This window comes from Epinephelus fuscoguttatus, linkage group LG11 (assembly GCF_011397635.1).
Source record: "Epinephelus fuscoguttatus linkage group LG11, E.fuscoguttatus.final_Chr_v1".
NCBI classification, from domain to species: Eukaryota; Metazoa; Chordata; class Actinopteri; order Perciformes; family Serranidae; genus Epinephelus; species Epinephelus fuscoguttatus.
This window is the reverse complement of record NC_064762.1, coordinates 20,265,339-20,290,647: the sequence shown is the minus strand read 5'-3', so window position 1 is coordinate 20,290,647 and position 25,309 is coordinate 20,265,339. Positions and strand designations below refer to the sequence as shown.

Genomic DNA, 25,309 nt, shown 5'->3' with positions numbered 1-25,309 from the left:
AAGAAACAACATGGATGCCACAAAGAAGATGCATTTTACAGCTCAGAGCATTTAAAAAAAACTGTTGTTTAAATTTTCATATCACAAAGCGCCAGACTTGTTGCTGCACCAGTACATCCCCTAAAACCACTAAAATATTTGGTAACACTTTACTTGAAGGTATCTACATAAGAGTGACATTACACTGTCATAACTATGACATGACACGGTCATGAACCTGTCATGAACATTATGTACATGTCATAAATGTTTATGACTGCTGTCGTTAAGTGTCATTCGGTTTTTGTAATGACAAGTTGACATTGAATTTGTTTAGGATGTCCCTATAATGATAACTTGACATTAATCAAAGTGACATTACCAGAAGATGTCTTTGTCATGACAAGTTGACATTGAATTTGTTTGGGATGTCCCTATAATGACAACTTGACATTAATCAAAGTGACATTACCAGAAGTTGTCTTTGTCATGACAAGTTGACATTGAATTTGTTTAGGATGTCCCTATAATGATAACTTGACATTAATCAAAGTGACATTACCAGAAGTTGTCTTTGTCATGACAAGTTGACATTGAATTTGTTTAGGATGTCCCTATAATGATAACTTGACATTAATCAAAGTGACATTACAAGAAGTTGTCTTTGTCATGACAAGTTGACATTGAATTTGTTTAGGATGTCCCTATAATGATAACTTGACATTAACCAGGATGACATTGCCAGAAGATGTCTTTATGTTAATGTCACCACATGAATGCAGGGATAATGTCACCACCCTCCCACTTCAACCAATCACATGCCCACTGGCACCCGTTAGCTAGAGCAACAACAGTGTCAAGGGTATTCTGTGGTAGATGATTGGCTGAAAGGTGGGGAGGGAGGCAACTACTGACAACATCACATGGCAAATGATGGGACTTAGGGGCGATCACACCTACAAGTAGCACTAGAAACGAGACGCCAGTAAAACAATTGATTCCCTATGATACAGCGCGTCTGACTGGTTTTCAAGCGTTTTTTACAACGAGCGTATTTCTGGTGTCGTTTTAGACGTGCATTCTTTTTCTGTTGTCTTTTTAGATGTGCGTTTGTAGATGCTGAAAGTTGAAATAACTCGTGTCAACTTGTGGGCGCCAGTAGCACCATAGCTCCGTCTTGGCTCCATTTTCAATGTTTTGATCGCCCGGTGGCACACACACCCCCGCTCTACAGGCGCTCCTTGTAACGAGCGCTCATTGAAAGGGCGTTTCAGGCATTTCAAGCGTCTTTGAAGCGTCCGCGTTTCTAGCGCCACCTGTAGGTGTGATCAGCCCCTTATGTCCGGCATCACAGAGTGCTTTGTGCCTGATTGACCTGATAAGCACTGGCTCATCACTTTCTGAATAAGCTAGCCAAACCATGACCTAAAAATGTATTTATTAAACTAATATTTGCCTCAACCCCAAGATTAAACCTACAAAGATCCTCACACCTAACTGTATCTTCAAATAGAGATGAATTCTTATTATTTTGTGATGACTGATTTACAAAAATACACTTTTCTTGTTGCTGACATGGCTGGGACATTGATGAGTTATTAAACTAATATTTGCCTCAACCCCAAGATTAAACCTACAAAGATCCTCACACCTAACTGTATCTTCAAATAGAGATGAATTCTTATTATTTTGTGATGACTGATTTACAAAAATACACTTTTCTTGTTGCTGACATGGCTGGGACATTGATGAACGTTAGTCTTTCCTGCAGTTTTTCAAATAACATGATAAATTCTCAAATTGACAATCATAGCGTTATACTAGAAAATATGTACAAATAAAGAGAGCTAAAATTTATTGACATGTAGACTAAATAATGTCCAACAACAAAAATCTACTCAGATAGGGTCTGTATTCTGATATAAATGTAGTATCTGGCATCATGCCCAGCTCAAACAGGCTTACAAGACAGACTATAAGTTTCCATATGTATAGATGTGAGACCAAGTATACATATTATAAAAAAACATGAATAATAAAGTTTTATGCCTTCAGACTTGACATGTATCAAATAAACTGATCTCATATTGTATGCGTGTATATTTCAGTGTAGTTTGCCTAATTTTCAAAGCTTTAGAAATAAAACTACCCAGAGCAGGGGCTGAGACAGTCATAGGGCCTACAGGTCTTTCTGGCAGAAAACCCTGAAAGCAAATTTCTCCGAACAGCCTGAAACAGTCACAGTGCTCGCCGAAGTGTACACTGCTATGTCTACCAAAACCACGCCCATTCAGGTAAAATGCCAAGGACAGGTTGCACAAAACACCTGAAGTTTGAAATTTCTCCTTAGCTGAGGGACTTACACAGGTGCACAGAATCCCTTGAAAGGTTTCCTTGAGGAAAAACCTTAACTCACCCTCTGCATTGAAAGAGATTTAACAGCGATAAACATTTCCATTGAGATTGTTTGTTTGCTTGGACTCACACTTGTGATGCCTGTTATCGTCTCATGAAGTTGGCTTATAGTTAGATAGCGAAAAAATGGCAAAAGAAAAGAAGACAAGAAAAACATATAGGTCAGAAAAGGAAAATATTATACTTCTGGAGGAGTACAATCATACAAGACAGTTAATTTCATCCCTGAATACCAGAAAACAGAAAATTAATTCAGTCGAATCTACAGTGTAAAATCCATTGGGTTCTCCTGGTCGCTGGGGGTGGGGTTTTTTTTTTCATTTATCACCATAAACTCTGTCACGTTGCCGTTAAGTTAGAGTCAGAAGTACCTTAATTTTTTGTTTTTATTTACCTTGCTCTGGTTGCTAAGGTATTTTGTGCAACAGTCTAGAGATCCCCTAGCTATAAGACCAAGACCAGAAGAAAACCATAAATACTTAAGTGAACATTTTAAGGAAAACACTAAGGAGCGGACTTAAGGGTGTTTTGTGCAACAGATTTTATCCTGAGAATACGTTAACTAGGACTTTAAGGAAAATCTTAACTTAGGGTGTTTTGTGCAACCGGCCTTAATTTTTTAGGGAGTCCTGACAGTGACAGTATGTAATCAAATATGTCATTTAAAAGAATGACATCATGGTAAATGGTTAACCAAGGCAAAAACAAACACATTCAGGGCGCCCAGTGGCTCAGTGGGTAGAGCAGGCACCCCACATACTAAGGCTGTGTCCTTGCTGCAGCAGCCGCGGGTTTGATTCCGGCCTGCAGCCCTTAACTGCGTGTCATCCCCTCTCTCTGTCCCCCCTTCACACTCAATACTCTGTCCTATCAAATAAAGGCAAAAAGCCCAAAAAATAATCTTAAGGAAAAAAACAAGCACATCCACATGCGTGCATCACTATTAAGTGTCCTCTGGAAATACTTCAATTGTATTGTGAGATTTGCAACACATTTTCTAAATGCTGAATTAGTCGTCAGATTGGTGAAGATGGAACTTCATTTGTTTTAATTCTGAATTTGCAGTAATTTGCAGTTTATTTGCAGTGTGTTGACCTCTCAGGGCCACCATAATTGTCTGACCTTTGCTGAGCAACAGTTTTACGTGAAATGAATTAAAGGCCTCTCCCAAATATAGGCCTGTTGATTTCAGTAATTTAAGCAATTAAAGGGCCAGTGTGTAATATTTGGCATGGTTTATTGTCAATCTGAATCTGAATCTGAATATTCTACCCATTAATATGTTTATACAAGTGTATAATTGCTATAAAATAAAATTTGTTTGGTTTTCGTAGCCTTATAATTATGCTTTTATATATATATATATATATATATATATATATATATATATATATATATATATATATATATATATAGCAAGGGCCTTGCTTTAGAGAGGTCGCCATCTTGCGCCGCCATGTATGTAAGGCAGCCCGAGCAGACAATCCAGCCAGCCAGACAACGCGTTTCGCGTCTATAAATGAACCAACGAAGACAGCGGAAGGAAGGAAGAAGGAGGAGGAAACAGCAGAGAGTGTTAGTTGTTTGTCGAAAGAGAGTAGTGAAAAGTTTTTTTAGTTATAAAATTTGCGAATGGACCACACTTACCACGCAACAGGAGAGAATGAACCCGAACCGTCATCTGCGAGGAAAAGAAGACGCAACTTCACTCCTTGTGATGCACTCTCTGCAGCGCTTTTCCTCCTGATGATATATCTCCCCGACGATGGGTGCAGTAGCACCGAATCCCATTCTGTGCATTCAGCCTCTCTTCTTGCCCGCTCAGCATCAAACATATGGAGATCCTCATCTGTATGCTCCGGCTCAAACAGGTATGGCTCTGGGTCTGTGTCCGCTACAAGAAACTCTTCAAAATCGCATTCAGAGTCGTCCATTGCAGCTACTATAGTCCAGAGATATCGCTAGGCTAAATAAACAGCTGAGCTCTGTTTACAGGCTACGCTGTCAGTCAGTGTGCGGGCTGGAGATTGGCGGAGCAGAGAGGGGAGAGGGGTCCCCACTCAGTATGGTAAACGAGTATGTGTGTAAAGTTATGAAGTGTGTATGTTACGCTAGAAGAGTCAGAGTTTGGGACGGAGTCTTTTACCCCCTGGAGTGTTATCGGAGTTTTTGGAGTGCTCAAATAAACTGGCCTTTTTCCCGAACGCTACTCTGGTCTCCTGCTCGTGAGGGATTCATTACAATATCGTAACATGGTTTAGATTTCTAAATAAACATTCACCTCATCGCTAGATAGACCTACTCCTGAAAAAGTCGTGCGCAAGGCTTTTTGTTCCTACGAGGCCACCGTCATTTAAGATCAGTTAAGTTAAGGGGACAGTCTGCTACATTTGTGACTTAGCTGATTTATTGTGTCACAGCACTCCCTGAATTACATTAAAACCGCAAATTGCAATCCCAAAATGTACGTTCTTTCCCCCTTACATAAACACATAGCTCATTCATTATGTACATGCACTAAAACAATAAACTCAGACAGTATGCGTTCCCTTTATTACTCTCTCTTTCTCTTTAAGCGCTAATGCAAATGATTCTACTTTCTGCTCTGTGCATCTTTAATCTCTTTGTGGAATATTAGATCTCTACTACTGACCCGTCATAATGGAAGCTCTCCATTGCACAATAAAGGTTTTTTAATTAGAATGTCTAATTCTGCTCATAGGCATGTTAAATTCATTTCACAGAGGCACATTATTTATGAGAATGGCGGGGGTTCATATTGAACTGACATCTTCTCAGGAGCATATTGCTCTGCTTGAATTCTCACCCACAGACACCTGTGTGTCTATGGGAAGAAACAAGATGTATTATTTATTGATGGTGAGTAATACTTGGTCGGCACAACAAAACATATACTGCATGTCAACAGCTTCATTCAGTGCCTCTTCCAACGCACTCCCGAAGATTACTGACTTGAAATTGTCCAATAACGTTGATGCTTTTTTGGGTTTGTTATGGTCACATATGTATTTTAATCAATCGCCATTCTCACCTGGACTCCAAGTTCAATGGCTAGACAAGCTTCTGGCCTCTTTTACTGCAAACTTTTTCATTCTCAGCTGCTCTCCTAACCAGCGAGAAGCCGTCAGAGTGACTATACAGGTTAAATACAAGCTAAATAAAGAATTCAAATTAATTGAATAAAGTAGTAAGCTCATTAAGCTATTAATCTTAGATTTCTTGTCACTACCCGATGTTCTTTTCTCCCTGTAGGCCCTGGCCATGGGTATGATGACAGAGTACTACCATTATATTTTTACTACCCTGGTGAGTACGCTGGCACTTCTTTTTTAATCTTCACAAAATGCAATTATATACTGCGTTGTCTTTTTCTTTTTTGCACAGCACTATCCACTTGAAAAAGTGTGTGGTTGTTTTGTTTTCTTGGGCTTCTTGCAGTGCTTGTCGCAAGGTAAAAAAAAAAAAAAAAAAAGGATGAAAAAAACATATCCGTCTGTCTGTGTATCTGAAAGCATTTTTTCTTCTCTGAGAATAAAATTAAATATGACTCAACCAGGAGCCAGTCAAAGAAAAACATGCTATTATTTTCCTTTTGTGCGAAGAATTTTGAACCTGAACTACAACCTGAATCTGTGCTGATAGAAATAGACGGCCTTGAAAAGCCTCGTCATTGTCACGTAGCTGATTATAAATACACTCTTTGCATTTTTAAGTATCGGTTGTGAAAGTTTAACTTCAGTTTATTTCCTGAATCCCGCGCCAACCTCTTCACCCCGTGCTGCTGTCCGCAACCCTGAGCGGAGGAAACAAAAGCAGCTGGATATATTTTATTCCGACTCTGGCAGCGATTGAAGTTCTCCAAAGTTCTTTGATCTAGCCACTACAAAGATTGCTCGCTACGCTGCAGATGAACAGCGGCACATCTTCGCTGAGCCCAGAGAACAGAAGACTGAGAGCTCACATAATAGCCCTGAACAGATGAGACTGTCACCCATTTGGTCCATTATAGCTAACAAACAAATGGCATGGTGTGTTGTTTGGAGCACAGTTGGAAAAGTCTGAGGGAAAGGTTGCAGCAAACTGACCTGAAAAAGACATTTAGCAGTGCACAGGACATGTAACTGTCCCTCGTGCATCCACATAAGAACCTGGCTGGATGAAAAGGGAGTGAGTGACAGCAGGTATGTCATTGGGAAAGGAAAGAGAATAGTGATTATAGGCCTGTGTCGGCGGCATGCTGCTGCTTGTCGGGGTGGAAACATGCCTACTTTTAACATCAGCCAGTGTTTGGCCGGTTGGAGGCCACGGCGCCGGCCAAAGCTGCTGTATACTGGTACTGAGCCATCCGTGCTGCTTTCGGAATAGGACAGCAAACATTGACCGTGGCACCCCCATTCTGCGTCCATCACCTGCTGTTGCTCTGTCAACTGTGTTGTTGCATCCCAAAGACATCTGCCTGGTGAGATGCCAGACATGCTGTATGCAGGACGATTGGGTTGTCCTTTCACTTCCACATGATAGATGGCAGTCCACCAAAAGCCTGCCTGTAACCTTGAGAGCCTTGCCTTCATCAAGGCTGCTGCCTCAGCATGAGATAAAATAACTCCCTGAAATACCTTCAACTGCACTCTTCTGCTGTCACTTGCTAAAGCTGCCACTCAAATGACTCCTCTTAATTACCCAGGACAGATGAGACATGTACAGTACAGAGGTGCACACGCAAATAAATTAGAGAAATGAATTATTTTTGCAACTCAAACACATCTAGACTTTCATCTGTATGCGTGCAGGACCTTTTTGCCCTCGACATGGAACCGTACCGTTACAGTGGAGTCAACATGACCGGGTTCCGCATCCTCAACACAGAAAACTCTCAGGTGTCGTCAATCATCGAGAAGTGGTCAATGGAGCGGCTACAAGCCCCACCCAAACCGGACTCAGGCCTGCTGGATGGATTCATGACGGTAGGCTCAAACCTTTTCATGCTGCTTGCGTAATGTAAATATTATGCTGTGTGTGCAGAAACATGCTCATAGCTGCACTTCATTCTGTCTGTCCAAATGACCAAATCAATCTGAAGCCAGATGTGATGTAACAGCACCTTTGCGGGGGTTTATGCTGCAGGCACTTGTGTGTTTATATAATGATCTTTATGAAGCAAGGTGCACTATGCAGGATTTTACTGAAAAAACATGTTTAGACTCATTCAGAAGTGAGTCCTCTTTAATCATTGCTTATGACCCACTAGAGGTGTGTGGCCATATATTTTCCTGCAGAGACTCTGCCCTCTACCTGGTTTTTGCTCTAATTGTCCATGTTTGGTAACCTGGAAATCCAGATGCCCCGCCCCCAGCAAATTCAAATTTGCTCTGCACGGGGATCTGGCCCCGATGAGCAGAGCCCACTGAATCGCCTATCGGACCAATCAGATAAGTCTATCTGACAGAGGCGGGCTTTGGACGGGCATAACATGATGAAGACAGTGCTGCGCTGTAGGAGTCGGAAACAGCCAAGATGGCAGCTGCCGAAGGACCGCGTCCATTCAATTTAACTTTGAAAGAAACGCTAAGCCAACTACACTTATCTTTTTCCTTGAGAGAGGAACAGAAGACTGCCCTAGAAGCCTTTGCTTCCAGGAAGGACGTTTTTGCCATTTTGCCGACGGGATATGGCAAAAGCATAATATATCAGTTAGCCCCACTGGTCGGCAAACAAATGGGGCTTAGTGCAATGGATACGTCACCTTGTTTTTTGCTCTGATTGGCTATCGTGCTATCCAATTGTGTGCGGCGGCATTTACTATGCTTCAGTTAGTGCCGCCCCTTGGGTAGGAAGGGTGTATTGGTGAGGGCCAGACTCAAAATCTTTCTAGATTTGAGTCTGGATTTCCAGGCTACATGTTTGGGACCTTAACGGACATGTACCCCCACAGTGCTCAGGTGAGGCTGGAGCTTATGAGAAAGTAGCGACCAAGTGACAACATCCGGGGCTGAAAAACAAAGACAACACAAAATGAATGAACGGGGTTGAATGGCTCCAGAATCGAGTCAATCCACATAAACCGTCATGTTAGAATGTCTAACTTTACAGCAGAAATAACCCAGTTTACAGCCTGTTACAAAAAACAGTTCTGGTCTCTATAGCTAATCTTAACATTCATGACGACAGTACGAGGAAGGAAATTTATAGTCCTTGAGACAGACCCACCCCCCACTCCATGATAGCTCCACCCTCTCCGCAATACATAGGCGAAATCCAAACATGCAGACTTCGCCACACTTGTAGACGTGCAGACTATAGGTTGCACAGTGTATTGCCATGTATTTGAGCTTGAAAAGTGGCCGAAATATAACAAAAGAAGATCTTCTGATGTAACTAATGGGCCTACCCAATTTATTTAGACATAGTTAGATCCGTATTTACAACCATCTCTGTATGTGAATGTCTGCAGTCTAGATGTTGTCCAGATATTTATTTTGTTGACTCACAAAACAACCCTATACACTGGATTTATATCTTATTATCTGCAGGGACAGATGAGCAGTTGCAATGATTGTAATCGTCACTCGAACATTTCTACTGCAGCGAGTAGTCCAGTCTCGAGGGTTGTCCACACTTTGACTTTACATGATGATGGTGAACTCGCCCCAGTACGTACAACTGAAGTCTGCGTGGGCTCAGTTCGCGAGTCAAGAGGGTGGACATTTGGATTCAGCCGAAAATTCAAGATGGCGATGGCTGAAATGTGGTGACTTCATGGTAGCTGCATCCATTATTTTATACAGTCTATGGCAGCAACCAGGTGCCGGACCATAAGCAGCACGCATCTAAAAGACACAGCGCAGAAAAAAATGCAAATATAGCAAAGCAAAATGCCAATCCAGAGTGAATCTAGGGTTGGCTTTTACTGTCAGTGGCAAGTATGTTTACAAAAAGTAACCAACAATCTTGCATGGTACAGCTTTAGAAAAAAAAAAAAAAAAAAAATGAGTGTTTTAAAATACATAATAGTTATCGAGAAAAATAAATGAGCACCAGTTGTCAATCACAAGTTCCATGGTGCAGGGCTCCTGGGGTGGGCACGGGAGCAGCGTGAATGCCCTCTGCGTGGTGCTTTCGGGCCGGTGCTCCTGGGTCTAAATGCCCAGTAATGAGGCGGTGTGAATGGTAATAGCCGTTTATCTGCCCTCCTGCCTCTCACAACTCTCCTCTGGGAGCGTGGCCAAAATATGACAATCTGTCAGTGTTCATGCAGAGAGAGGGAACAAATTGGATGGAAATTATGGCCTTGGTTTTTTAGGACGGCGTCCAAAAAATCATGGGATAAGGTGATTTGAAAGTGAAAGAGGGAATGGAGCTCGTCATGGACGTTCAAGGTCCCTCTCTGGGCCTGGGTGTTGTTGTAAATAGTGAGTTTACTCCACCTCCTTCACAACACCTCCCTTGCAGACAAACACCTCTTTTTCCCTGCTCTCAGCCAGTCTTTTCTTTCCTCTTGGCAGACTCAAGATCTGATGTGAAAAATCTTTTCATCAAAGACCGAAGGCTAGAAGTGCCTGAACATATATCATTCACAGCCCTAACTCACACTTAGGGACTGTACTTTATTTATCAGAGGGGACTGGTGGCTGGGGTGTGGCTTTGTTTTTTGTTTTTTTGTTGTTGTTTTTTTATCTTTACCCTCCCAGGGCCTACAAATATTTTTCTTTGAGCCTCCCTGAGTGACTAGGGGAAAATGCATGAATCTTCCTTCACCATAAGTAATCATATTTTTGTATATTCACACCAAATGTAAGTATGTTGCCAACAGCACAGAGGGAGTTATCACCAAAAACAAACAGCTAATTTGTGGCAAAAAAATGCAAATCCTCCTTAAAAATCATATCATCACAAAAGCAGTCTGCCACTGTAGCAGAATATGTGTGTGACAGCCACACACAACAAAACTTAATGAGCCTACATATCACACACAACCACACACACACACACACACACAGAGTCTTAAGTTGAACATTTAGAAGTTAAAAAACAAAACACTGAAGTTGACAAATGCCTTTGTCATGCACGCAGAAGCGCAGATTTCGTGTTTTATTGCAGGATCTGGTGCGAATGGCTTCAGTTTGGTTGACACTTTAAATGAGACACTAAATAAAGTGATTTTGAGAGAATATAAATGTTTTTAATGGGGTTTTTTAAGTTATACAAACAGTGGCAGTAGTATAAATTGGAATTTCTCGATTATGGAATCAATAAAGGTGTATCTTATCTTATCTTAAAACAATTTCTGGTACAAAAATATAGAAAATATTCATCAAGTCAAAAATCAAAAATACTCCAAAGGGTGATTTGTCATGCACGTATAGAAAAAGATACAAGTTTGCAAGATAATATATTTACAGATTAAATCTATCTATTCAATTTAAAACTAAAAAAATAAATAATAATAATAAAAATAAAATTAAATTTAAAAAAAGATGGGGGTTAGTGGGGGGACTTAGAGGGATGTCAGATTGACCATGTTTAATGTCATTTAAACTGGGCTAGTTAGAGGAAGAACGTAATGCATCTTTCTTCAAGTGGTCTATAAAGGGTTGCCAGATCTGGTTGTTAACAAGAACTTAATCTTTTCCAAATGCAGGTGGTCCATCACATCCTTCAGGAGGGCAGAATGGCCAGGAGCCCATGTTTGCTTCCAATTTAATAGTATCAATCTACGTGCTAGTAGGGTTACAAATAACATCATATTATGTTAGGAGCTGGTTAACACAAGATCAGAACCTTTAATACCAAAGAGTGAGGTCAGTGGATCAGAATCTACAGGTCAACCCATGATTGTTATGACTCTTGGGCAGTGCCAGAACATGTGGGCTAGTGTGAGGCTGATGGTTGTCCATAAGGGTCACACGCTGGACTGATATTTGGATACATTTTACAGAGCTTGTTTTTTGATAAGTGAAGTCTATGCAGTATTTTGAATTGCAAAAGTCCATGTCCGGTACAAACTGCGAAAGAATGTACTAGTAATTGGGCTTTTGTCTATGACTCTTCCGAAATAGCAACCCCAAATAATTTGCCCAGGCTAAGCTATCGCTACTTTAAGCTTAGATTATATAAATTTTCTTGATAAAGGCGTTTAATCGCATGATAGATTCAAGGACCACCGGAAGTTTGAAGATCTGACGATTAGGGCTGCAACGATTGGTCGACTAATCGATGACTTATCCACTATCAAAATAATCGGTGACTATTTTAGTAGTCGACTAATCGGTTTGAGTCATTTTTCATAGAAAAGTACTATAAAAGTACCCCATAATACTCTTATTGCAGCTTCTTAAGTTCAAATATTGGCAGCTTTACACACTCTCCCATGACGGGGAACTAAAACCCTTTGGCGTGAGTACAAAACAAGACATTAGATGATATAATTTTGGGGTTTGGGAGAGACAGACCGACATTTTTCAACATTTTAACACATTTTTCGATAAAATGATTAGTTGACTAATCGAAGAAATAATCGACAGATTAGTCGACAATAAAAATAATCAGTTGCAGCCCTAGTGACGATAATTTCTGTTTTCACAGTTTATGAATAAAAATACACTTGCAGGTTTTGGGGTTCTGTGTATATTTATTTTTTATCTATTCTATAAATATAAAATACAACCATTAAAGTTGAGCATCCCTCCCCTAAGCCAAATCATAAAACATAACTCACTCCCTAGAGCTTAAAAAGTTATTTGAAGTGGCTCCCCCATTTTGCACCTCCCCCTTCCCCTTTCATAAATAACACACAGTCCCTTACATGGGATGAAAAATGAAAATGCACATCACTTCCAGGAATCAATGTTTTGCTTTACTCTCCTGATAAAGCCGTGTAAATATACCACAGTTTACTATGATGTCTTGCCAGAAAAAGACACGTCGTGTTTTATCTCTCTCAGACAACACTGTGTGTATCATTTTTCTCCCGTGGAACGAAAACAAGCAAAGCAGTTACTTTATATATGCAAAAAGATTAATGCAACGCACAAGGAGGTTAAATCACTTGAATGTTGTTTTTTTTTTCATTCCACCGGAAATTAATGGATATTAGTGGTTGAATGTTGAATTGATTCATTAGCATTGCATGAATCATTTTGTCAGATCCTATACCACATATTGACATATCTCACTGGACTGGAACCACCGTTAAATAATGAATAATACGTCCAAAGACTCATGCAAGCTTGATAAAGTACTTCATTAGAGTGCTCTATTTATAAATCCCGGCTGTGATGTATTTTATTCTTTAGAGTGTTTCGCCCTAAGAGGATTCCTTGTAATGCGTCGATGAAGAAACAGCCAGCATGAATATAAAAACGTTGTCATTTTAATGGTATAATAAAGGAATAATGGAGAAACAGTTCTGCTGGTGATTTTGAAAAATAGCCCGCACCTACGTTATAAACGTATGGGCTGGGATAATATTTGGTTTCACCACGGCTCAAATGTGTTTAATTAATTTGTAGATCTGCCTGACATTTATGCTACAGTGCTCGGGACCAAGAAGCCACCTTGAAGGGTATCATTAAATGAAAGTGTGCTGCAGCAGCCAGTGTGTGACCTTCCACCCCCGACCCTCCCTCCAGCCTTTTATTCCCCCCCTTTCCCTCATACCTTGTTCTCATTCTCTGTTGCACAGAAGCCTTGCTGGGCTCTGGGCTTGTTTGTGCTCGGTGACCAGGCAACAGTTGTGTAGCGATGGTTACCAGGACAACGCTGACCGTGTCACCTTGTGATTTCATGAAGGATTGATTGACTGAGATGTGTGGAGGGGGGAGGAGGAGGAGGTGGGTGGGGAAGGTGTGATGGCGGCAGCAGGAGGGGGAGTTGATGAGGATGAGGAGAACAGGCAGGAAAGATGGGGGCGGGGGGTGTTACGAGCGTCAAAAGGTGCATGCGATGTTTTATCACGCCACTAGGCTCGCATTAATGCGGGGTAGTGTATAATCACAGTGACACTCCGAGCCTTGGGTGAGGCCGAGTGTTGTCTCAGGGAAGGATGCATAATGAGAAGTCCTTCCTCGGCCTGGGCAGGCTCGCAGCCACAAACACACTCGGCCCCTGCCTCTTAACTCTGTTTGTCAGAGGTATCTCTGACGTGGAGGGCTGCATAATAAGAGCGGGGTATGCTAATTAGTCCAGTTCATTTGTGTGTAGACATGCAAGTGTGTGTGATCTCGCCTGTTTGTGTCGACTCTTTAACTGCATCCCTAGAGAAATTTAGAGCTCAAATTGTTGTAACCCTTAATTTCCATGTGAATTAAAAGCAGTCAGAACCCCACAACATCTTTAATTATAGATAGATAGATAGATAGATAGATAGATAGATAGATAGATAGATAGATAGATAGATAGGTATCATTTGTCCCATCTGTGTATAATTATCGCCTGCAGCTAATGAGATATTTGGTTTAATGCTTGGTTGTAATTTGCATTCTTTTAAATCCCCATTCACTGGGCTAAGTATATACTTGGATTTAATTGAGGAAAAGAAGCGGGAAAAAAAACTGTTTCCCCATTGTACGCCTCACTGAGGCTTTAGGGCCAGATATTTCTACATCTGCATCATTTCATTTATGTCTACATTTCATTGAGCTATAATTACCACAACAGAGGGCGGGATGTTCTCCAGTGTCATCAATGCAATTCTGGTGTAATAGCTCATAATAATGACTCTCTTATTAATAGAGAGCAGTTGTTTGGGTAATATGTATAACATGATGGGGCTGCTGCCGCCGCCGCTCACATGGGACTTTGTAAAAAGCATGTTAGCGTAGCAGGCTAAATGAACTGGAAACACAACAAACACATGGAGATACTTACCTAAAGGCCTACTTCAGCCCACAAATGATTAGTTGTGTAGTCATTACTCCCGCCATGTTGCGCTGAATTTGTGAAGGAAACTGTTTTTCCTGCATGCTTCTGGTGAATGGAGAATCCAAAAAACTGAGAAAATTCTTGACTAATTGAACAGACTTATATCAAAACATCTCACACAACTCATGCAGTATAATCCAAGTCTCATTTATACAGTTGTATGCTCAGTACTTCCCAAACACATGCATTTTCACCAAGACCGAACAGAAAGTGAAACTTATCTGTGCTCTTTTTAAAGCCAGACTCCATTGGAAACATTAATTTCACCTCTGCTTATCTACCACTGACTTAATTGGTAGTTAATTTGTGTTATTGTGTGACTAACCCTTTAAAAGCCAAAGTCACACAACTAGCTGACTGATTGAGGCAGGGGTAGACCAACAAGTCCTGTATTCAATGGAGTCTGGCTAAGGGTGCTTTCACACCTGCCCTGTTTGGTTCGGTTCAGTCAAACTCAAGTTCATTTGCCTCCTAACTGCAATTTGTTTGGGCAGGTGTGAACATGGCAATCACACTCAGGTGCTCACCAAAACAACCAGACTGAGACCTTCTTGAAGAGGTGGTCTTGGTCCGGTTACAAACAAACGTGAGAACGGGTTCAGACCTCGATCCGAGCCAACTGCAGTCACATTACGCATTGTTTGGGTTGCGTAATTCAGCACATCCAATGCATCAAAACATTGTTTTCCAGTTGGAGCCGCGCCTCATTTTCAAACTGTATGGTTTGACTAAAATGAACAATGACAGCAATATAGTTAGAATTAGAAGCTAGAAAGTGTTGCTTTTATCTTGCAAGTGTACTCTTCTTCAACGTTTTGTTTACTTCCTGGATTCTTCCCACATGGAAATTCTGACCAATCAAGAGCAGCTTTCTCGCGCAAGGCATTTTCGCTTGTAAATGCTGCCGTGAGAACACGAACCAACTCTAGGCAATTATGCAAATTTGTTGACAAAATTAGTCCCTGATTCAGACCAAAGCAAGACAACTCTAGGTCTGAAAGCACCCTAAAACAGAAGGCAGATAAGATTCAATTTCAGCTCACTTCCTCATCAAAAAGGTTCAGAAGGTACTGAGCATATAACTGGATAAATGAGACTTGGATTATGCTGCACAAGATGTATGACAGTTTACAAACAGATGAGACCCCTCTGACTTCATCAAGACTTATCTTTGTTTTTGGATTCTTTGCTTACCGCAGACATACAAAAAGCACAATGTTTTCTTCAAATGCAGTGTAACGCTAGATGAGTAATTGATATACAAATGGTCATTTCGGGGTGAAGTACTCCTTTAATATACTGACAAACCAGTAAAGAAAATCTGCAAATGTGACTAATTTTTTTCCTTCCCATCAGCAGCTATTGCTGAGATATCCTAGGGCAAGACACTTAACTTCAATTCAGCACCAGAACATGCACGCTCAGCAAACTTTTTCCAGGATACTGTATAGTAAACAATTGCTAATGACAATGATTTAGAAAAAAATAAATAAAAAACAGCGCAGCATTTGTCCCCAACACAGAAAAGTAAATTGCCTTTTTTTTCTTCCTCCTATAATGCTGTCCAGTCATAAAAACACTGTGTGACTGCACGTAGTACACAAGGAAAGCTCGTTTCGGTGACATACAGATGATGAAGGGGGAAATAGAGAGACAGATGTATTGGGACACCCAAGTGAAAATTTAGTACATTTTTCATTCTTATATGGTTATCATTCTTAAGATCTCCGTTACATAATGCTGTGTATGGCCAGCATTTTTTCACCAAGAGCGACTCAGTGTATTTACATTATGTAACTGCCTCCCTATATATAGTAGTTAATGGCAGTCTGCTTACCCCCAAGGGATACAAAGTGCAACACAAGGGATTGACAGGAAAGGATGCGTGCACACACTGGGTCCCATTTCAACAAATTTGCAACAGGCAAGCTGTGATTTGCGACATGAGATCATTTCCTCTCCTGTTAATTGTGACACATTTCACTAATCATAACAAATCCCGTACCTGTGACGCGTCCCTGAGCATCTTGGATCCCTCGCAGATTTATCTGCATTTGTATATGGCAATTATTTGTGAAATGTGACACTGCCACTGTTCGCAGTCAGCGTTCAAGCGGTGCTTGCAAATCGGTTGTGTGAAACGGGCCCCTGCATGTTATTCTTGAGACAAATCTGGAGCATGCATGTATTTCAATGAAAAGACAACAATAGAGTTCAGTTGACTTCTTCATTAGACTTAAAACGATGACACAATGAATCCTCGTGGCCATATTTGTAGATTCCTGGGGGGAAGCAGCGGACACATACCCTTTAATATTTGATTTGATTTGATTTATTTCAAGCATTTAAAAAATAATAATGATAAAGTAGAATACACCATAGAAAAAATCCTACAAAACAGAGACAAACAATAAATCATGAGCTGACACTTACAATGAGAGAGCACACCTCTCCGCCTTTCCACGTGCAAATAAGGAAGGTCTGAGGCAGAGACACAAACCTCCCTGCCCTTCCATGCACCTACATGGAAAGCCTGAGGCAGAGGGAGCACACCTGTCTGCCCTTCCACGTGCAAATAAAGAAATCCTGAGGCAGAGAGAGCACACATCTATGCCCTTCCATGCACCTACATGGAAAGCCTAAGGCAGGGAGCAGCAGCCACAAAGACCCCCCGGGAACAGAACAGAGCAGCATCAATGACAAACAGAGATGACACTGATAAGTCAGACAGCATGAAAAGGAGGAGCTGAGGTGGAGGTGGGTTGCAAAGCAGCTTGCAGAGGAAGCAGCAACAATAGGCAGGCCAGAGCAGTTTAAATAGGACGCCCTGAATGAGATTTGCCAATTGGTTGCATAGAAAGGAATCATGTGATCTATCAGCTGACTCCCTTCCATCAATGAGTTGCTCCATTGTTTGAGATCAGCTGATGTAGCTGGAATGGGAGCTGACACCATGTCCTACCTGAACTAACGCCATGCTCAATTTGTGGGGTTCTCTCTACTGATTGAATCAAGTGGGAACGGGGTGCCAGAAATGTAAAAAACACATCTGTTAAGTTGATTTAAATAACGTATTCACATTATTAAGAATCCTAATCTGAAGCTTAAACCTGCTGATTGACAACTAATTTAACTGAATGTGATATATTTTTTGCATTTGGGCACAATATGAATTAAAATTGTAATTTCTAATAATGACAAGCAGTATTTATGTATATTTCTTATTTACACAGGCACTACAAGCAGAGGCAGTTGTAGATTGTTAGTACCTACAAAAAGATCAGAGCTACTAACATTGATGGATGCCCCAATACACATACATTTCTACTCACATTTCATGAATGAGACCCACCATCTTTAAAAAGTATACTTATTAAGAACTGCAGTATGTATGTTTTTTGTTTTTCGTATCTCGAATCGGGGATACTGCACACACAGGAAGAGACACTGGGAGGGAGCGGGGCTGCAGAGAAATGTACAGGGGGACGGACAGACAGGAGGAGACAGAGGGAGAGAGTGGAGAGAGAACAGGTACCTCACTGCATTAACAAGCACTGCTGGGAGTAGAGTAGAAGCCACCCACGCAGTGAGAGCAGGAGAGAAGAATGTGCTGGATGGCAGCTTTCATTAGAAGACGCTTTACCATGCATGTTTACATACAAGTATGTGTTTGTATTGTGATGAACATAAGTGTGAAGCACATACTGTAAGGTGTCTAATTCAGTTCTCCTCTAAAAGGGAAGGACTTGGCTCAGGTCTGTCGCTGGGTATAGCGCACAGCCGCCTGGAATCTGACAATGGGAAGAGAATACAGCCACATGAATCCCTCCCCCATGCGAGCTTCATTCATATTGCATTTCAACCAAATGAGGGTCCTCGGTGCGGATGTTGAGCCAAATTTGGAGTTCCCCCGTCAATATGATATTGAATAGAGGACACATTCTGTCATTTTGCCTGATATGAATCACCGCGGAAATAAACTCCACTGGAAATTAGATCCAGTACTCGGGGATTCATTTTATTTGCTCCCAACTGAGTTTTCACCCTGCAGCTCAAATAAGTTTTACAGCACACTGGAAGTGCTCACAGTAAATATCCACATAGTAGAACAGTGCAGCAGCTTCTGTGTGGTTCAGCGTCCAACTGATGCATCACCATGACTAATATTCGTGGCAAATTTTGGCTGAGCAAAAATATATAAGTATCAATATATGTGTCAGCTAATTAGTAGCAAGGGATTAAAGAGCTAATTTCAGTTTAATAACTACATTTAATTGTTCCTGATAGATAGATAGATAGATAGATAGATAGATGCTGTAATGAGGTATTATTGCAGCCGGCGCTTTCATAACGCACATATTTTTTGCAGCTACACAGAACAGCACAGTCCTCTCCGATGCTGTATTTGGTACACAGAGCTAACAGACTGCACTCCACACAGGTTCACAGGTTGGTTGCGTCCATTACAGCAATGTGATCTCCCTCCCTCTGATCCCAGTTGGCAGAGGAAAGAGCCTTTTAAAGACAGCAACTGTGGAGAGCAGACACTCGATGCCCTGTGCCGGGCACCACCAGCTGGGCTTGGCACAGCATCAACATTATTAGCACCAATGCTCCCTCGGTCCATAGAAGCCTTTTGTGAGCGAAAACAGGCAGCGGGAGAGAGATGGAGAGGCGGAATTTAAAAAGAGAGACTTATTATCTTTTTCCCTTTGATTTTGCACCCTGTAACACATCTCGCTTTAATGTCTAATTTGTTTAAAGCCTTTACATCTTCATAAAGTACACTGAAAGAGAATTTAGCATAATACAAATAGGTTAAAACAACCAAACACCGCCTAACAGATTACTTTATCATATTGTTTGATTTGTAAAAGCTTTGCTACTGTGGAAATTTTGGAAACTGTATAGCTTATGAAGAGAGTGGAGGTAAAACCTGTGGAGTGGGCACCTACTAGCTTTTTTAGCTGAACGTGGCTGGAGGCTGATTAAATATGAGGAAAGGCCATCATGTTAAACAGCCACTTAATCAGATGTAGGTTAGGCAGCGTGGTGCTAATTAGGGTGGACTCTGAAGTGGACAGTGCTGCCAACAGCATGCTGTTGCCTGAAGGGTCTGGTGGGACACCACTGCTCAGAGCATTCACAGTCTCTTTTGTCAGGCTTGATAAAACAGTTACGCATGCACAGTATCATGTTTGATGTTTCTTATGGGCAGTGACTTGCAATAAGAATCTATGATCTCCTTCACTTTGTTTTAGCCATGCTAGCAGTATGGCTCTAGGGATGGCAATGTTGGTCTGTCAGTCGGTTGGTCCACCACATTGGTCGAGACCAGTTGTTCCCAACTGGTGGGTCACGGTCCAAAAGTGGGTCGTGGGTCCATTCTGAATGGACCGCAAGTGACCTTCAAATGTGTCATGTTTGTAAAAACACACTTGATTTTTAAGTACACTGGATTTACAGGCACAGAGCTCCTATTTTGAGGTCCCATCTCCTGCTGTAGAGTGAGTGACTAACAGACAGCTACTTAACAGAGACAGCAAACTAGAAAAACAACATGGCCAAAACAAGTGTAGTTCAACTAATGACTAAGGAGAAATCTGGACCCCGTGGCTGCACCAATTGGGAACCACTGGTCTAGACTCAAATATCTCAGCAACTATTGAATGGTTTGCCATTAAAATCTGTACATATATTCATGGTCCCCAGAGGATGTATACCACTGACTTGGGTGATTCAAGCCCCCAGGAAAACCGTCAGGCTTTTAAGCCAATTTTAAATCATGGCTAAAGGTGGAAACACAACATCCAGGTCCGTCATGTGATGCCATGCAGCTCAAAAAGACGTTTTCCCATGGACTTTTATTGTGATAGAGATGTCTGTAAATGAGCAAAGACATTTTCTACAGCGTCACAAACTTCGCAAAGTGACTCATTTAACTATCAGAACTTCATTCATTCAGTCCGATAACATTTCGCAAGTCTAGAAGAGCTGCACAAATAAATCATTTTTATCTCCATTCAAGGTAGCGGAGCACTAAACTGCAAGTTAGCCACTCAGCTGCCCTAATTCTCTTGCGTGCTAGCTCTCTGGGCCCCACAATGCCGAAGATCTGGGTAATTTTTTGGCTTCATGCACCACTGAGCAACTTTTATGGAAATAATCAGGGTCCGGCCTCCAACGCTGTATCCAATTTATTTTACAGCCCACATCCATGGGGTCATCCCCTCAGTCTTCCTCTGGCGCCACCATGAGGTTGACTTTTGTGTTTGTGAATGAAATTGAACAGATTGTCGTGAATTCAAATCCCCCTCAAGAAGACTTTTAATAACTTTGGTAATCCCTTAATGTTTATTTAGCAGGAGGTCAGTTTTTTTATCTATTCAATATTATCTTTTATGACCTCAAACTTACAAAACAAATCACATTCCCATTACCCTCAGCTGTAGCTTAGTTTGTCTTTAGTAATGATAAAAGATGATAGATATGGTACACATAACACCTGCTAAACATCAGCATGTTAGCATTGTCTTTCTGAGCAAGCTAGCATGCTATAGACCCTTTTACTGTCAGTAAAGAGAATGACGGTTTTTGGTAGGCGGGGCTTAGCTGAAGGTAAAACAGTTCTCCGCAGACGTTAGCTAGCCCTAGCTAGCGAGTTCTGTTGGCTTGTTTTAGACATTGGGGGAAGATGATACGAGTGGTGCATTCAGGAATATTCATTCTGAGTGCCGGAGTACACTCTGGCACAAACTAGACAAAGAAATGCAGAGCGCTGTATGAAGGTACCGTGAAAACCCTTAATACACATAATGTTATTCATCCCTACAATAGTTAATTCTTTTTCCCTAACCTGATATGAAGTGTGCGCTTCACACACAAGCATTTCTGATGATCACCTCCATCCAGTCCATTTAACCCCAGTTGTCTTGTGTTTTGCATCCAGCTAACAAAGTGGCATCATCGTGACATCAGCTCTAAAAGGGTCCATAGCTTGGCTGTAGACCAGGAGCACACTGACAACAAAAAGCAGCCCCAGAATTTGCTGTCAAGAGGCTGTGATTTGATACACCAAATTCATACTATGTGTTTCGACCCATAAATGAATACTTAAAAAAAAAAAAAAAAAAAATCTGTGAATTTGTGTTGTTTGGTCATTTGCAGTAGGTTAATATATAAAATGATGTAATTAATTTTCCAAAGTTTTCCTCCCTGTGTTTGTGAGTACAGAAAGCAAAACATCAGTGTTGAATTAATGATCACCTGATACCTAATTCAACTTAATAGCCTGCTTTTCAGAATGATTTAAAATACTGCAAAACAGTCAACAGTGTCTAAACACAGAACTAAATTAGAACCAACAGTCTCAATCCATAGGAGCACACTGTGTTCACACTGTTCACACAAAGCACACTAAATCATTTTTATTGCTGGGCTGGCTATCACATATGATATGCCTTTTTAAGGGTAGCCAACATGGTGCCAGCAAGTGCCTGGTCGCCCGCAGGAAACCAATGAGTCGTCTGCAGGGCACGTTCTAAAAATAACTGCGATCAAGCAAGCTGTCACTCGCATCTCTGTGGTCAAATCAGCCAGCGACTGTAGTGCACCCATGCACTGACACTCATAGTGAATGTATCCGGACTGCCCTGATGGAGCTGACGGGGAGAGCTATTGGCAGACTTGGCAAAGTTAGAGGAGGGATACACGTGTGACTACATCCAGTTTTCAACAAGGGGTGTGGGAAAATTCCCCAACTTTCCAATGGTTGGTCAGCGCCTGCTGTAGCTTTTTAATTGGTGTTATGTCCTGAATGAATATATTCTGCTTATTGTGTTTGCTTTCACCCAACATTAGACACATTTTTATGGGGGAAAATCTGGTGTGCAAGAAAGTCAATCTGGCAGCAGCATCGGTGGTTTGTTTGGAGCAAACAGAACAGGGACTAGGTAGTTAGCATGAGCAGTCTGTGCATGTTTGAACTGTTTCCCCCATTTAGCTGTGTACACACATTGTTTGTTTTCAGCGTTTGATAAGGTCACTAACTCTCTCTCCCCTTCCAACCTTTTTTTTCAAGTTCAAATCCACTATTTATTGACATTACAGGGGAGAAAAACCTGCGGTGATGAGGCAAGGTATTCTTGAAACTGAAAGATCAGTTAGACATTGATAAAAGTACAGTGTAAGGTCACAGTGGAGATTCTGTCTAGCATCTGTCAGTTTTTGACAAGATAAGGATACTTTAAAAGCAACCCGTCGATACTGAATAAATGTATATAGACATACATCAAACAGAGTTCAGCTCACTCTCTCACCACTCCCGCAGGACCCTTTCTTTAAACAAAAAAAAACTCTGCGGTGTAGTCCTTTATCCTCCTTTAAAGTGTGCTTAAATCTACAATAAAACCATGAATGTGCTTTCACATAAATCCAGCACCATCAATGGATCCGTTGCCCAGGGGTCCTTGTCGGAAGAAGCCAGTCTTACTTCCCCGTAAAAAAAAAAAACTCATTTAAAAAAAAAAAGACAACAAGGCAGCTCTGTTTCCTCAGCATGTGGAAATGCAATGTGAGAAAGGGATTAAACCTCCAACGCACACAAAAAAAAAGACAGGAAAAATGACAGTGACGGCGCTGGCAAAGCCCCCCATATACCCACACTCACGCACAGCTCAGTGAAATACTGTAGAGAGCAACAACCGGGGAAGGCAGAGGGAGGACAGAAAGAAAGACAAAAGGGATAAAAGGGAGGAAGAGATGGAAGTGAAGGGAGGAGGGACTGGGGCAGAACATCAGCGTCCAGAAAGAAAGAGACGAAGAGAGACAGAGTGGAAAAGTTGCGGTCAGGGAGAGAGAGATGGCACTATGCTGAGCTGCAGTCACCCGAGGGCTTTTTCCCTACCAAAATGATCTGACACTGCCTGCTTTCCCTTCTCTGCTACGAGGCCTGAAACAGCCATAATATGCCCCATAAATCACATATGTCACATTTCAGTGTTTTTCCAAACCCTGTCTTTTCATTTTTTGTCCTGGAAGTGAAAGTTTGCACAATTCTGAGTGCATTGACTCAGTTTCATCGCCCAGGGTCTCATGTAGCAAACCAATGACAGGAATACATGGTTACATCTGACATTCGAATTTAATTAGTACAACAGCACAAGAGAGAACAAAAACGTCATAATATAGGGGGATGGGAATTGTGAAGCATTCTGGGGTGGCACCGCCATCTTGGAAGGATAAGCCTCCTTAGCTGTAGTAGCTGCTGCTCTAAACATCTGTCATTTGTTGGTCATCATCAGAAATGTATTGATACACACAAAAGACAAATGCCTATATAAAGAGAAGGTCTAACATATTACAAAACTAAAGTTAGTCAATAATATCAATCCTTACAAGTTAGGACCATTAATGTTACAGCCCCTGATGTCTATCTGGTGTTTGCCATTAACGCCTACGCCTGTCAGAAAACTTTAAATCTCCGGTGGCCTACCTCCAATTCACAAATAGGTGGTTACAGGACTGTCAGTTCTACAAGCCAAATGCCAACGATGCAATCATCTGGACAAAGATAAGCTAGCTAATATTATGCTAACTGAATGCTAACAAAACGTCAGCTAATCATGCACAATTTATCTGATGATATCAAGCAAAATGAAACACATAGTGGTAACCTACCTTTGAGTCTGAATATATACTATCTATACTACATTTGGTGTTTATTATTGTTGTTATTCATTGAGTAGAATTTTGTGTGAGTTTAGCAGTTCTTTTCGACACTTACAGTAAACAGCCAGTAGACAATTATCTGCCCTGGTTCCCTCGACAAAAAGCCAATGGGATCTTCCCATTGGATTTTGGATTATTGCAGAATTTAAGCTCTGTGGTAAACAAAAGTTTATACTAGTATATTTTGATCATCACTTTCATGATTTTTGAAGCATAAATGAGATCCCCAGAAGTAAAAGCTAATTAGGCTATAAACAATACAACACAACAATACAACACATAGACTGTTAAACTAATGGAGGTAGCTACCATCACCCATTGGTTTGTAGACTCCTATTTTGAAATCTGGAGTTCGGTATTTTCAGACATCGCCATCTTGTGTTTTTTTGGGCCAGAAGTGACCATATCTGGGAGAGTGGCCGGAACTGTGGAGGAGCAAGGTGTAGATCTTAATGACAAGTCGAGGACACTATCGGCGTTACTTTAAGCCGTAAAAAAATGTAAACGGTTGAGTTTTATAAAAAAAAAAAAAAATTAAAAAATTCACCTCCTGTTCAGTTGTAAAAGTTGGAAATTAGCTACAGAGACCAGAACTGTTTTTATATCAGGCTGTAATCATTTTAATTTCTGCTGTAAAGTTGGGCATCTTAACAAGGCAGTCTATGGGGATTGACTCACTTCTGGAGCCAGCCTCAAGTGGCCATTTGAGGAACTGCAGTTTGTGGCACTTCTGTGTTGGCCTCATTTTCCAGCCTCTGAGGTTGCGGTTTGTTACAGCCACATGAATAACGTCACAACTACAAGGTCTCATTTAGCCACTTGTTAGCAGCCATCTTCATTGATACGTAAAAACTTCAAAATTCACGAGTATTTACTGATGTATTTCATGTCGTAAAAGAAATCGTAAAGTCTCTTAAATTTGTGTAAACCACCGAAATTAATTCAGACACCTAATCAAAAACCCACTTCAAGATGAGGGAACCAGGAATGTCAAAATGCTAACTCATTTACAGATTTTAGGACTCATTCTTGCACCACTTTATTCTATTGAGACAATTCAGAGTCTTCGGAAACATCTGCAAACTGCATGCTTCTTGGACTTAAAAGAAATAGTTCATATTTTGTGAATTTGTGTTTTGCTTTCTTACTGGGAGTTAAATGAGAGGATTGAGACAACACTCAATGTCAGGTCAATATGAATCTGGAGCCAGTAGATGTTAGCTTAGCAGCTTAGCATAAATACTGG

General features: G+C 41.1%; 1 protein-coding gene across 2 annotated transcripts in view; it reads left to right on the top strand.

Moving 5' to 3' along the window:
• The window catches only part of LOC125897199 (glutamate receptor ionotropic, kainate 2-like), an 87,794-nt gene that overhangs the window by 29,605 nt on the left and 32,880 nt on the right, over nt 1-25,309 (top strand). For both annotated transcript variants that reach the window (XM_049590324.1, XM_049590322.1), the window contains exons 5-6: nt 5,668-5,721; nt 7,206-7,379. In XM_049590324.1, the coding sequence (XP_049446281.1) occupies nt 5,668-5,721; nt 7,206-7,379 (228 nt within the window). The remainder of the gene's footprint in view (nt 1-5,667; nt 5,722-7,205; nt 7,380-25,309) is intronic.